Below are 15,660 nucleotides of genomic sequence, written 5' to 3' on the forward strand. Positions count from 1 at the left end.
ACGCCTCCCCATCCTATCATAAGCCGATTACCTCACTTGTTTTTTTCTCTAGTTATTTTCTTATCTGGCCATCCTGCTGTCCTTGTATGTCTGCATTCTTTGTTCCTTGTTTGTTACAGCTTGTTCTTTTGTCAAGTTTCTCTTATCATACTATAAGCTTTATTGTGAAATGCCCCTACTGCTTCTTTTGTGGTCAACTACAACAGTTTAAAGTTATTTCTTAGTTTAAAACTATTTCTTAAACAAAAATCTCTATATTCGTTAAAATCTTAGCCTTAAGTATTCTGCAAGAATCCCGCGACCGTTTGTGTAATGTTCCCCTTCCCCATCTGCAGAAACTACATTTCTAACCTCCCACAATTTACCCTTTTCTTTTTTTAAAACTGTTGTTTCTGCACTTATTAAGTCTCCTTTAATCCATTTTCTTATGTTCTGCCCTCTTACGCCTTTTGGCGATGAGGTTCACAATCTTACATTTAACATTTGTGTTGTTTGTCCCTCAAACTTTAGAAGCATTCTTTGACTTTCTCTTTGTTGCATATCACCTGCTGATTGTAAAAGCATCTGATGATTTATTTGGGTTCCTTTCCCCAAGGGATGTCATCAGTCAGCTCATTACCCATTTTAGACATTGAACCCGACCACCAGACCCACTAATATCAATAATCCATAGATAGCCAAATTGACTAATCACCTTCCCCAACCAGTCAATCCCCAATTCCTCCATTCCAGTACCGATTACCGGCCTCCCTTATCTTGGCGATTTTGTCTTGCACATGTTTGGAGATATCAGCAATGTTAGAGGAGACCTCAGGTATGTACGTACAACATTCCTCTCCAATTAGTGCACAGGTACCACCCTTCTCTGCTAGAATATAATCCAGAGCCATCCTGTTCTAAAGGGTCGTTAGCCTAGTGGCAATTATTTCGGTCGTTATGGTTGCTTCTTGGGATTGGGTTTCGGCCAACGCATCAGCAGTATTGTTGGCCAACTCTTCCAGGGAAGCCGCCAACTTTTGTATTTCTACTCCTGCTCGAGCGGTCCCATACAAAGGTATCAAAGTCCAGAGGAGGTGATCTCCTTCGGTTACTTTCCGGGTTACTTGCCTTCCTCCCTGTTTATTCCGAGGTATTTTTGGGGCTCTCTTTAACAGCCTCAAGTGGGGAATTATAAAGGCGAGGTAGCAGCAGCCACTCCAACCTTTCTGGCTTTGAGGCAGTGTTTGATCAATCTCATAACATGCATGCATTCCTATACATTCGGTCACAAATGCATTTTTCCCCGGGAATAAATGGATAGGCCTTCAGGCCGCATACCCAATATGTTCCGTTTAATATTCGGGGAATGGTCATGGCAATGGCTTGGCTGGTGTAGACACAAGATGATTTTCCTAATCGGAAGGGTATCATTCTGATTACAGAAACAAGTGGTATTTACTGCTCCTTTCGGTGGGGAAACTCTAAGGCCATCGATAGCACCCAGAGTTTTCCGGGCTGGTCGAGGGAACCATCCCGCAAAGTTATAATTACCCCTTTCAAATCTCCAAGTTGTATCATTTGAGCCCGAGTCAAATTGTTGTACGTCGTACACTTTTTTTCTTTGGTAAGTGGTATTACCGTGAGAGGAATTCCGGACTCCCCATGTGTGGGATCTCCGCACATACCCAATAGTCGGTATGCCCCTTTAGTTTAGCATAATTCTGACAAAAAGTGGTAAAATGACTTTTCCCACCCCCCTTGGCAGCTAGCGCCAATGTTATCGTGACAATATAAAGCTGACCACTCATTTTAGCTCACAACCCTATCTGTCTATTCCCTAACCCTTTGTATGCCAGGGAGGAGTGAGTCCATGCAACACTTACAATTGTTTTGGGATGCAGTTTTTTTAACCAATACTTAATAGTCTCTTATCTCAGTTTCTTTTTGCTCAGCTTGACTTTCAGAGGGTTGTCTGTAGGATGAGCTTGCCACTCTGCCGAAGGGGAAGGAGCGTCCACGGGGCCCTTAACACGAGTGTGATGACTCCGCCCTTTTTCAGCAGTTCGGATGGCTGTTTCAGTAGTCAGGAGGGTTAGGAACGGTCCCTCCTAGCTTGAGTGCAGTTTGGTATCTTTGCAGGTCTTTATTAGGACCCAATCATCTGGTCATATCCGATGTACTACGAACTCAAGTGGAGGTGTCTGGGTCAACAGACCCTTCTTACTAAGGACAGACAAAGAAGAGCCGAGCGCCACAATATAGTTCTTTAAAAACTTATCATTGAACTCCACAGATGGTAATTCCTCTCTTCCGCCCAAGAAAGGTAATCCAAACATCATCTCATAAGGAGAGAGGCCAATATCATGCCTAGGTGCAGTCCTAATGCGGAGCAACGCGATAGGTAAACATTTTGTCCATGGCAATCGAGTCTTTAGGACTAGCGTAGACAATTGCTTCTTTAAGGTTTGATTCATTCCTTCCACCCGTCCAGAGGAAGGCGGGTGCCAAGGAGTGTGGATTCCCAAGAGATTTCTAATCCCGCCATTACTTCTTGTAGGATCTGAGAGGTAAAATGGCTACCTTGGTCTGAATCTATACTTTCCACTACTCCATATCGAGGAATTATATGTCCTAAAAGAATTTTCACTACTCCCTTCGAGGTAGCTGAGGACATTGGAAATGCCTCCACCCACCCAGTTAGGTGATCCATTAGGATTAATAAGTACTTTTGTTTCCCTACTGGGGGTAATTCTGTGTAATCTACCTGTATTCTTTGAAAAGGTCTTACCCCAGAGTTTTTTTCACCTCTTGGCCCCCCTCTCGTTACTTTCTTATTAATCTTTTGGCAAGTCTGGCATCCTGCGCATACCTGCTTGGCTAATGTGTGTATATCCCTTTACATCCGTACTTCCTTAACCCTATGTCACACATAGTTTGGGAGCCCTAATGACTGCCTTGGTGCACGGTGGTTAGGATGTTTCTCATGACTGGTTTACTTAATAACTCCCTTCCATCCAGGAGGATCCACCTTCATTGGATAGTCTTAGTGGCCTCCATTTCCTGGAATACCTTTCCCTCTTCCGTGTACACGGGTTCACGGAAGGGGACTCCACTATGGGCGTGAGAACCCGTATTTTTGTTACTGTATGGCTCATAGCTGCCTCTTTGGCTGCCTCGTCTGCTAGTCTATTCCCTCTGTCTTCTAGAGTGTTCCCCTTCTGATGCCCAGGTACATGGACTATAGCTATTTCCTGGGGTAATTCCAAATTTTTCAACATTTGTCCTATCAATTTTTCGTGTATCAATTCCTTTCCCCAACAGTTGATTAGTCCATGTTCTTTCCATATTTTTCCGAAGGTATGTACCACCCTTTAAGCATACTTAGAGTCGGTGTAAATTGTCCCATCTCGGTTCTCTAATTGTTTTAAAGCTTGGTTTAATGCATACAACTCACAAGTCTGGGCCGACCATGTGTTAGGCAACCGGTCAGCCTCAACCGTTCGATTCTCATTGCTGTCCACTACTGCATATCCATTGTGTCTTTTTCCTTGTACTAGTCTTGATGACCCGTCTATAAGCAGTCTGTCCCCATCATGTAAGGGGATATCCTTTAGGTCCTGTCAAACTTTGGCTTGATACTTTATGATCTATCCAGACAGTCATGTTCTAATTCTCGTTTGTCCAGAGCTTCTCCTTTCCATAGGAAGGTAGCTGGATTTAGACCGGTGTCTGTTGCTAACACAAGGTCATTTCTCTCCATCAGGATGGCTTCGTATTTTAAAATTCGTGAGTCTGTCAACCATCTCCCTGCCTTTTGGTTTAACTTGATGGGGGGGGTACTAACGACCTAGTGCCCCTCCAAAAGTAAGTTTACGGCTTTCATCTACCAGTATGGCAGTGGCTGCTACTGCCTGTATGCATTCAGGCCATCCCCTCGAGACAGGGTCCAAGATCTTGGACAGGAAGGCTATGGGCTGTCTCTTTCCCCCTCCTTTCTGTGTTAACACTCCTAAGGCTGCTCCATCATTTACTGTCACAAAAAGGTGGAATGGTTTATCTAGGGAGGGAAGGGCCAACACCAGAGCTCGTATTAGACTACGCTTCAACTCATGTAAACCTTCCTTTTCCTCATCTGTCCAGTGCAGTCTTTCATGTTCAGATTCTGTCAATTTGTAATATAACCCCTTCATTTTCTGGGCGTATGCTTCTATCCATAATCTACAATAGCGCACCAGCCCCAAGAACGTCCGTAATTCTCGTTTGCTGATCGGAAGGGGCAGTTCTACTATCCCTTTAATTCTGTCATGGTTAATGCGCCTAGTGCCTTCACTAATAAGGTGTCCTAAGTATTTCACCTCTTTCTCTACATATTGCAATTTATTCCTAGATACTCTTAAACCCTAGGAAATTTAACAGTCTATTGGTGGCTAAACTCACGTCATCTCTCTTTTGTCCTGATACAAGTAAAGCGTCCACATATTGTAACAATGCTGTTCCCCGAGGCATTTTATGTTGTTCCAGGACATGTTCCAGTACTTGTCCGAATAGATTGAGTGATTCTGTGAATCCCTGGGGAAGTACCGTCCATCGGAACTGTTGTTTTCTACCAGTGTATGAGTTTTCCCACGCAAAAGCAAACATGTCGCGGCTTTCTGGGGCCAGAGGACAAGCCCAGAATGCATCTTTTAAATCTATTACACTAAACCAGCGGTGGTTACACGGTATTTTTGCCTAGCAAAGTATATAAATTAGGTACCACCGGGTGTCGTGTTCGAACCAATTGGTTCAATGCCCTAAGATTCTGCACCAATCGATAGGTTCCATCTGGTTTGTGGACGGGCAGTATTGGGGTATTAATGGGCGACATACATGGTTCTAACAGTCCAGTTTTTACCAAAGGATCTATAACTGGTTGCAGACCTCTATGGCCTTCCAACGATATAGGGTATTGTCTAACCCAAACTGTCTCATCTTCTCGAGTCAACATAATCACCAACGGAGTAATATTTAGATGCCCTGTGTTATCCGCTTTCGTCCACACGTCAGGGCAGATTTGATTTTCTTCACTAGGTGTTAACATAGCCATTGTTGCAGTTACTGCACTATCCTCCACCTCAATTTTTAAGCCCAGCAATATAATCAAATCCCTACCTAATAGATTACTTCCAATGCCAGGAATATATAGTAATTGTCCTATCACTTCCTCATCATTTCTTCTAATTAGGGTTGGTTCAAAAATAGGCACCAAGAATTCTTTGCCTATTACTCCGGAAACTTTAAGATACTCCTTAGTCAATTTAATGCCGGTAGGTCTAAAACTTAGGGATGGCCGTGCCGCTCCCGTGTCCACCAAAAATACTGCCTCCTCCCCTTCAGGTCCCACCTTTAATTTATCAAGGGTTCCCGGTGGGTATCCGGAGGAAGGAACCCCTGACTATTCTCTCCCTAGCTACCCTTTTGTCCTTAATATTTTGTAAAACTCTTTGGATACTCCTTAATTCTATTTGCCAAAGCTATCTCATGTCCCCTTTCTGTCTTCCTGATTTCCCTCTTAAGTATACTCCTACTGCCTTTATACTCTTCTAAGGATTCATTCGAACTATCCTGTCTATACCTGACATATGCTTCCTTCTTTTTCTTAACCAAACCCTCAGTTTCTTCTAGTCATCCAGCCTTCCCTACACCTACCAGCCTTTCCTTTCACCCTAATGGGAATATACTGTCTCTGGACTCTCGTTAGCTCATTTCTGAAGGCTTCCCATTTTCCAGCTGTCCCTTTACCTGCAAATATCTGCTCCCAGTCAGCTTTTGAAAATTATTGCCTAATAACCGTCAAAATTACCCTTCACCCAATTAGAACTTCAATTTTTAGATCTGGTCTATCCTTTTTTCCATCACTATTTTAAAACTAATACAATTATGGTCACTGCCCCAAAGTGCTCCCCCACTGACACCTCAGTCACCTGCCATGCTTTATTTCCCAAGAGTAGGTCAGGTTTTGCACCTTCTCTAGTAGATTCTCTATTGAATCAGAAAATTTTCTTGCACACACTTAACAAATTCCTCTCCATCTAAACCTTCAACACTACGGCAGTCCCAATCTATGTTTGGAAAGTTAAAATTCCCTACCATAACCACCCTATTATTCTTACAGATAACTCAGATCTCTTTACAAATCTGTTTCTCAATTTCCCTCTGACTATTATGGGGTCTATCATACAATCCTTTTCTTATTTCTCAGTTCAACCCAAATAACTTCCCTGAATGTGTATCCTCCCAAGTACAGCTGTAATGCTATCCCTTATCAAAAATGCCACTCCCCCTCCTTTCTTGCTTCCCTTTCTATCCTTCTGTATCCTGGACCATTAAGCTGCCAGTCCTGTCCATCCCTGAGCCATGTTTCTGCAATTGCTGTGATATCCCAGTCCCATGTTCCTAAATATGCCCTGAGTTCACTTGCCTTCCCTGTTAGGTCTCTTGCATTGAAATAAATGTATTTTAATTTATCGGTCCTACCTTGTTCTCTGCTTTGTCCCTGCCTGCACTGATTGTTTGACTCATTTCTTTTCTCAGATTGTACCAGTCTCAGATTGATCTCTTTCCTCACTATCTCCTGAAGTCCCACCCACTTCCTTAATAGTGTAAATCCTCCTGAACAACTCTAGCAAATCTCCCTGCCAGTATATTAGTCCCTTTCCAATTCAGGTACAATCTGTCCTTCTTGTATAAGTCACTTCTACCCCTAAAGAGATTCCAATGATCCAAAAATTCTTGCAAGTCTGTGGCGTAGTGATAATGTCAGTAAACTTACAGTCTTTAAGAACTAGGAGAAGGAATAGCAATTTGGTACAATCATGGCTGATCTCAACCCTACTTAATAATTCTTCCATAATTTATGCATCGAACGAGCATCCACCACATTCTGAGGTAGTGAATTCCAGAGATTCACAGCCCTTTGAGAGAAGTAATTTCTCCTCATCTCTGTTTTAAATCTGCTACCTCTTGTTCTAAAACTATTGCTTTTCATTCTGGATTACTCACCATGGGGAAACATCCTTTTTAACATCTTCTTTATCAATCCCCAATAGCATCCAATGTACCTCAATTAGATCTCCTTATTATTCTAAACTCCAGAAAGCATAGATCTAAACTGCTCAATTTCTCTTCATAACACAAACTCTTCAATCTTGGAATCAATCGAGTGAACCTCCTCTGAACTACCTCTAATACAACTCCATGTTTCCCCCAAGTAATGGTACCAAAGTGTGCGTAATACTTCTTGTCTCACTAAAGCCTTGTACAGCTACAGCAACATTTCCCTACTGTCTGGAGGCATAGACTAATGCTCTGAGGACATAGGTTTAAATACCATTGTAGCTGGTGAAATTTAACTTCAATTATTAACTATTATTCTTTGTCATAAAGACTCACTAAGATTCTTAATGAAGGAGGTTTGCTTTCCTTACCTGGTCAGGCCTACATGTGACTCCAGGTGTGTAGAAATGTGGTTGACTCTTAACAGCCATCTAAAATGGCCTGGCAGCTGTTCAGTTTAAGGACAGTTAGGAATTGGCAACAAATTTTAGCCTTGCCAATAATGCCCTTATCCCACCTGGATGGAAAGGCAACTGACACATTTTTTAATTATGTGCATTTTTACTTAACCTAACTGTTATGTTCTGTCTTGGTCTTGATCAGAAGTCTTTTTTGAATTGAAAATCTGAGTTATTGACAAAAAGAATGAAGCCATAAGATTCCATGGTTTAAAACAAAATAATTTTTATTATACAAGAGTCAAACAAAGCAAGTACTAAATAATATCTTAGTTACTTGTGTAGCTTAACACTTAGAATCAACATTATTGAAATATGAATTAACTGGTGAATTGTGGTTGATTATAAGCTATAATTTACACATTAAATGGCAAATTCAAGTAATGTGTCACATATAGACAGGGTGGTTAAAAAGGCGTTTGATATGCTTGCCTTCATTGCTCAGTCCTTTGAGTATAGGAGTTGGGAAGTCATGTTGAGGTTGTAGAAGTCATTGATGAGGCCTCTTCTGGAATACTGCATCCAGTTCTGGTCATCCAATATTAGAGAGGATAAATTGGAGCAGGTTCAGGAAAGATTTATTAGAATGTTGCCTGGTATGGAAGATTTGAGATGTAAAGGAAAGCTGAAAAATCTGGAACTTTCTTCACTGGAGTGTAGGAGTTTGAGAGGCGACCTGATAGAAATTTGTAAAGTAATGAGAAATATTGATAGAATTAATGATAGTTGTCCTTTCCCTAGGAAGGGGGATTTCAAAACTAGGGGGCACATTTTTAAGGTGAGAGGAGAAAGATTTGAAAAGACACGAGGCAAATGTTTTACACAGAGGGTGGTTCATATATGGAATGGTGGATTTACAACAGTGACAATGTTTAAAAGACATTTGGATAGATAAATTAATAGGAAAGATTTAGAGGGATATGGACCAGGAGCAGGCAGGTGGCACTGGGTTAGTTTGGCGATCATATTTGGCATAGATCTTTTGTCTGGAGGGTCTGTTTCCCTGCTGTATGACTGTATGGATTGACTTGGCAGTCCACTGAGCATATGTCATCTGCTTCAGCAACAACATTCTTCAAAGCCAAATTGCTTACAAATAATTTCTGTTGCTCTCTTTTGGGATTTAGCCTGATCCTCTGCAGACAGCAGAGCATTAATAACCTGAGTTCCACAGACAGAGTCTTCACGAAAAATAGCACACTTCTACAGAACCTCCTTAACACTGCTAATAACGGTCTGGATGCTGTAGATCAAAAGTTTCAAAAAGTAACAGAAACAACTGTATACCACCTATTCTTAACTGTGTCTTCTTCACCCCACCTGTGTTGCACTAATGGAATCATCTTCTGAGTTCCGATGGTTTCTGTCCATTTCACACGGTTTAAACCAACTTTAATCTCCACAAAGTTTTTGTTTGCAATGTTAGTTCCAGTTTTAGCCCTAGAAAACTGATAGAAAGATTTAAATTAACAATCAATCCTGTTCTAGTATTATAAATAAATAGATCTGAATGACATAATGGGAATTATTTTTATGCACCTTTAAAATTTTCCACTTTAGATTGTCCATATAAACTAAACAACGGCCTAGTAAAGATTCTTAGCACCAGATGAACATAGTACTTCTTACTGAAATTACATCACACTTGAAAATTAGCAAATGGAAAGTCCAGCATCAGTGAAATTGTTCTTTTTTCCAGACTTTGATTTTTTTCTCAGCAAAATCAGTTTTTTTTTAATATTAAACAGCTAAATATCAACTGTCATTACTTTAAGTATGAACTGCAATTGCTGCTTCTGATCTGTTCAACAGGTGCCTTCTTCAGCCTCTGACACATCCCTGTTCTCAAATTTACAAAGTTATTGATAAAGAGCTTTGGCCTTTCTGAATGCACACTATTCATAGGTTGTCTTTTTGTCTCCCCACAGATTGAATTTGTGAAGCAACTGCCCAAGACTATTAGTGGAAAAATCAAAAGAAATGTGTTACGAAAGAAAGAATGGGAGAAAAAAAACTGAGACCTAATTCATTATTGTATAACATTGTAAAATGAAGTAATTAATACAAGCAAAACATGTATTGAATTAATAATTTGAAGAAAACAAAAATGACGTTATCTGATTAATCTGTTCAAGATAATGAAGCATTTATTACAAAGTTGAAGTGTGTCCTCCTGTCTACTATTTGTTCAGATTTAAAGCACTCCAGTTGAAGAGTGTAACATCATCCCACACCATTTTTGAGCTTCACATGACTTAGGTTTTGAGAGATTTCATATTTTGTCAGATTTCTGGTAACCAAGCTTTAGGATACTGTAGCCAGCACTTACTGAGACAAACAATTTTTAAAATTTTAGTTTAACATAAAGCCAAAGAAGAACAACGTTGCAATTTATTTTTAAATTAAATTGGACTGTTACTGAGTTTTGAATTAACATGCTGCATGTGGATGCTTTTTCAGTGGGGCCTGAAGCAGAATTCTTTCACCATTTATAAGTCATAGTTAGTACTTTGGTTATGAATTATCAACTGCATGATCTATACCTACGGGGAGTTCAAAGCCACCTTTTAAAAACTATTTGCTAGAAATTTTATCTTGTACCAGTAATATGACTACAGAATATTACTTTTTAAATTAGTAGTAGTGATATGAGGAAGAAACTGTTTTCAAACAGCAAATGGGTAAGATTTGCATTACTTGAATATGTGTGGAGGCAGGTTCAGTTAAAGTATTCAAAAGGGAATTAGACCATTTTAAGAAAAGGAGCAATGTGCAGGATTGTGGAGAGAAGAGAGGGAGCCAACATTCAGTGATTTGATGCAGATGTGATTTTCTGTATTGTAACAACACTGGGAATTTTATCAAAATCAGCTGAGTGTTCATCTCCATGAATCCTGGCAAATTGTCCCATGCAGTTATCAGCAACTGACTTCAGTATGTATTCACCTTGACCCGATGGCACTGCTCTCGCACTAACGTCTGAGTACCAGTGGAAAAAATACATGCTATTGCCAAAAACTGAAATTGCTGCCACTGGTGCTGTATTTAAAACCCAGTTATGTACCAATCAGTCACTGCAAGCCAGGAACTATCATTCAAACTTACTATGTGAGAAGGATTATACTGGAGATGTGCCAACTTACGTTTTATTGATTTGCTTGTAAGGACCTATAGGTCCTGGTGGATGGGGTAGTGCTTTTTTCTCAGAACCACCAGAGGAGACCAAAGCACCAGAACTTTCCAGCCTGGTCTAGATTCAACACTTGGATCTAAGGGAATCAAGGGTTATGGGTAAAAGGCCAGAAATTGAGTTATTAGGTCAAAACACGATCTTGTTGAATAGTGAAGCAGACACACTGGGCTGTTTGGCATATTTCTCCTCCAATGTCTTATGGTTTTAATTCTACATGTGGTAGCAACCATTACCCATTTTGATTGTGTATTTGTAATTTGGACGAGGATGGAAAGCAACACAGGTTGCATTTTGCTCAATGAGTCACATGTCTCAGTGTAGGTGAGCTCCCCACCCCAAATCTTATTATTCAATTCTTCCTCGCCCTCTTTGTAAACCCCAATGTTTCCACCCAACTCTTTTATTGAATGGCTCATCTACCCACTGTACTCCAGTTCCCAGTCACAATAGTTTAATTATGCCAAACGTAATCATGTTTGACACCCTATCGAAATCAGGATACAATGACCTGCAGTACCTCTTGCCCTCCCATGGCATTCTCTCCCATCTCCCACCTGATATTGACCCTCTGTGTCCCCGCATGATGTCTCCAATTACTATTATTGACTTCCCTGAATTCTCATCACAGCACTGTCACCTGATAACCCATGAACTCTATGGACTGACTGTGGTCCATCTCCTGGATGACCTAAGAACAACTGTAACTGATCAATGCCCAGATTCCTGACACACCTCTGTTCAGCTGTCCATTACTGCTAATCCCCAATCTGGATGATTGGCCATGACCCATTTGCTGGGCAGCAGTGGTATGGATTTTGAGAATCCATTTAACCCAAGTATCTGAATGACCACATGCAAGCCCTTGGACTGATTTCAGGTGATGCCTTTGACTTACAGCATTGGTACTTCTTGAGAGAAGACAGTCTTTGACTGAGGACTTACTCCCTTTAGTCTTTAAGATGGGGCTATTTAGTGGCGGCACAAGCTGCATACTTGTGGAATAAGCTGCTATCACATCCTGCAGGTGAGCTACACAGTACCATACAGACACACATCAACTCATTGGACTAATCATTGCTGACAACCATGACAAACTGCCAGGCTACACTAAAAAGCAAGACAAGGCAGAAGTACTGTGAACCTGTGAATTCTGAATGAGGTGGTAAAGAGCAAAAAGACAAGGCAAGAATGCTGTGAGCAGCAAATAGGTACAAAGTAACTGAGCACTAAGAGAGCAAACTAAGAGCCCTGAAGTGCACCTTGGTCCAACCCATGAAGTGAGTGCTTTAATCTGCTCACAAAGTGCCCTGGCAGCAGTATTACAGTGCAAGATGTTGGTGCCCTCCAAGGTTTTTCTCAATGTTATAAATCTAATATTTCTGACCTTGCCTTTTTTTTTCCCCAACTGAATTGCTATTGCCATGTCGTTAAGGTGGTGGTTACCCACCTTCATGAACTGTTGCAGTTTATCTCTTGATAGTGTGTCCACAAGGTGTGAAGAATTTGATACAGCATCGGTGAAGGGACAGGGGTATATGACCAATTTAGGATTATGTATGACTTATAGGGTAGATTCAAAATGCTGGAATTCTCATGAATCTGCAGATAAGGAACAGCTTAAGGAGTAGACATCACAACCATATTAGGCAACGGGTGGCTGTTTAGCCTAACGGAGAAAGTGCATATCAAGCAGCCTGCTTCATCTGGATGTTTGGGCTCCTTAAGTCTTGGTTTTAGCTGTGTGCATCCAGTTAAGTAAAAAGATAATCCATCATAAGTATCAAATGTGATTTGTAGATGGTGGCAATGCTTACTAGGGTCAAGAGCTAAGCCATTGTTAACAGAATATTCTGCCCTTGCTTTTTTGTAGACAGGCTCACAATCCCCCTTGCACTATATGTGCACTAATAGGCAGAGGGCAAAGGGGCAGAACATTTGAAAGGGTTAGTACAAGTTAAAATTTCCTGCCAGATCCCTGGTAAAAGCATCCCAGCTCACTTGGCCAAAAAAGCTTCCTGTTCAGGTGTAAGGTTTTGTTAGCTCACATGCAAAGTACTGGAATGTTTTTCACAGATCAAGGAGGTCTTGCAGTCATAAAGTTCTTAATGTTCTCAACTAAGATGCAAGTAACAAACTTGAAAACATGGACACCATTTTATACAGCCTGAGAAGAGCATGCTGATTAGTTGGCCTATTGTTAACATGGAAGTATAGCAGGAATTATTAACTCAAAAAGTGTGGTGCTGGAAAAACACAGCCGGTCATGCAGCATCCAAGGAGCAGGTGAGTTGACATTTCGAGCATAAGGTCTTCCTTCATCAGGAATGTGACTGATCTCCAGCATCTGCAGTCCTCATTTTTTCCTAGAAATTATTAACTTTCATTCTTAACCTTCAGACCAGTAAACTCTGGGCAGTATGTTGCCATTGGGAAGAAAGCAGAGATTGGCAATCTCTCAGTAAGTATGTGGATGTACCTATTAGAGGAGGTGCAAAACTTGACCTACTCTTGGGAAATAAGGCAGGGCAGGTGACTGAGGTGTCACTGGGAGAGCACTTTGGGGGCAATGACCATAGTTCTATTAGTTTTAAAATAGTAATGGACAAGGATAGACCAGATCTAAAAGTTGAAGTTCTAAATTGTTGGAAGGCTAATTTTGACAGTATTAGGTAAGAACTGTCAAAAGCTGATTGGGGGAAAATGTTCGCAGGTAAAGGGACGGTGGGAAAATGGGAAGCCTTCAGAAATGAGATAATGAGAGTCCAGAGACAGTATATTCCTGTTAGGGTGAAAGGAAAGGTTGGTAGGTGTAAGGAAGGCTGGATGACAAGAGAAATTGAGGGTTTGGTTAAGAAAAAGAAGGAAGCATATGTCAGGTATAGACAGGATAGATCGAGTGAATCCTTAGAAGAGTATAAAGGCAGTAGGAGTATACTCAAGAGGGAAATCAGGAGGGCAAAAGGGACATGAGATAGCTTTGGCAAATAGGGTTAAGGAGAATCCAAAGAGTTTTTACAAATACATTTAGGACAAAAGGGTAACTAGGGAGAGAATAGGACTCCTCAAAGATCAGCAAGGTGGACTTTGCGTGGAGCCGCAGAAAATGGGAGAGATACTAAATTAGTATTTTGCGTCAGTATTTTCTGTGTAAAAGGATATGGAAGATGTAGACTGTAGGGAAATAGATGGTGACATCTTGCAAAATGTCCAGATTACAGAGGAGGAAGTGCTGGATGTCTTGAAACAGATAAAAGTGGATAAATCCCCAGGACCTGATCAGGTGTACCCGAGAACACTGTGAGAAGCTAGAGAAGTGATTGCTGGACCTCTTGCTGAGATATCTGTATTGTCGATAGTCACAGGTGAGGTACCGGAAGACTGAGGTTGGCTAATGTGGTGCCACTATTTAAGAAGGGTGGTAAGGACAAGCCAAGGAACTATAGACCATTGACCCTTACGTCAATGGTGGGCAAGTTGTTGGAGGGAATCCTAAGGGACAGATGTATATGTATTTGGAAAGGCAAGGACTGATTAGGAATAGTCAACATGGTTTTGTGCGTGGGAAAACATGTCTCACAAATTCGATTGAGCTTTTTGAAGAAGTAACAAAGAGGATTGATGAGGGCAGAGCAGTAGATGTGATCTATATGGACTTCCATAAGGCATCGACAAGGTTCCCCATGGGAGATTGGTTAGCAAGGTTAGATCTCATGGAGTACAGGGAGAACTAGCAATTTGGATACAGAACTGGCTCGAAGGTAGAAGACAGAGGGTAGTGGTGTAGGGTTGTTTTTCAGACTGGAGGCCTGTGACCAGTGGAGTGCCACATTGATTGGTGCTGGGTCCACTACTTTTCGTCATTTATATAAATGATTTGGATGTGAGCATAAGAGGTATAGTTGGTAAGTTTGCAGATGACACCAATATTGGAGGTGTAGTGAGCAGTGAAGATGGTTACCTCAGATTACAACCGGATCTTGATCAGATGGGCCAATGCGCTGAGGAGTGGCAGATGAAGTTTAATTTGGATAAATGTGAAGCGCTGCATTTTGGGAAAGCAAATCTTAGCAGGACGTATAAACTTAATGGTAAGGTCCTCGGGAGTGTTGCTAAACAAAGAGACCTTGGAGTGCAGGTTCATAGCTCCTTGAGATTGAATAGGCTGGGGCTGTTTTCCCTGGAGTGTCAGAAGCTGAGGGGTGACCTTATGGAGTTTTATAAACTCATGAGACGCATGGATAGGATAAATAGACAAAATCTTTTCCTTTGGGTGGGGGAGTCCAGAACTAGAGAGCATAGGTTTAGGGTGAGAGGGGAAAGATATAAAAGAGACTTAAGGCAACATTTTCACGCAGAGAGTGGTATATATATGGACTGAGCTGCCAGAGGAAGTGGTGGAGGCTAGTATAATTGCAACATTTAAGAGGCATCTGGATGGGTATATAAATAGGAAGGGTTTGGAGGGAAATGGGCCGAGTGCTGGCAGGTGGGACTAGATTAAGTTGAAATATATGGTCAGCATAGACGAGTTGGGCTGAAGGCTGTGTTTCCACGCCTTACAGCTCTATGACTCTAAGGTAGTAGGAGTTGAAGGAGGCAGATAGATTAGATTCCCTACAGTGTGGAAACAGGCCTTTCGGCCCAACAAGTCTACACCGACCCTCCGAAGAGCAACCCACCAGATCCATTCCTCTACATTTATCCCTGACTAATCCACCTAACACTACAGGCAATTTAGAATGGCCAATTCACCTCACCTGCAGATCCTTGGACTGTGGAAGGAAACTGGAGCACCCGGAGGAAACACACACTGACACAGGGAGAATGTGCAAACTCCACACAGATCGTTGCCCGAGGTGGGAATTGAACCCAAGTCCCTGGCGCTGTGAACCACTGAGCCACTGTGCCACCCCCTAAGAAATCATCTCTGTAGCA

At 41.5% G+C, this 15,660-nt stretch overlaps 1 protein-coding gene and 1 pseudogene across 6 annotated transcripts in view; one reads left to right on the top strand and one right to left on the bottom strand.

Annotated features, from left to right (window-relative positions):
• LOC122560817 (acyl-coenzyme A synthetase ACSM3, mitochondrial) overlaps positions 1-9,695 on the top strand; it is a 92,418-nt gene extending 82,723 nt beyond the window's left edge. For all 6 annotated transcript variants that reach the window (XM_087997694.1, XM_087997697.1, XM_043711934.2 and 3 more), the window contains one exon: positions 9,461-9,695. In XM_087997694.1, the coding sequence (XP_087853820.1) occupies positions 9,461-9,550 (90 nt within the window). In that variant the 3' untranslated portion in view covers positions 9,551-9,695. The remainder of the gene's footprint in view (positions 1-9,460) is intronic.
• Positions 884-1,662, bottom strand: LOC148146578 (uncharacterized; annotated as a pseudogene).
• Positions 9,696-15,660: the final 5,965 nt, after the last annotated feature.

This window comes from Chiloscyllium plagiosum, unplaced genomic scaffold (genome assembly GCF_037043375.1).
Source record: "Chiloscyllium plagiosum isolate Xiang-an unplaced genomic scaffold, Cpla_swu_hap1 HiC_scaffold_20, whole genome shotgun sequence".
Lineage (NCBI taxonomy): Eukaryota > Metazoa > Chordata > Chondrichthyes > Orectolobiformes > Hemiscylliidae > Chiloscyllium > Chiloscyllium plagiosum.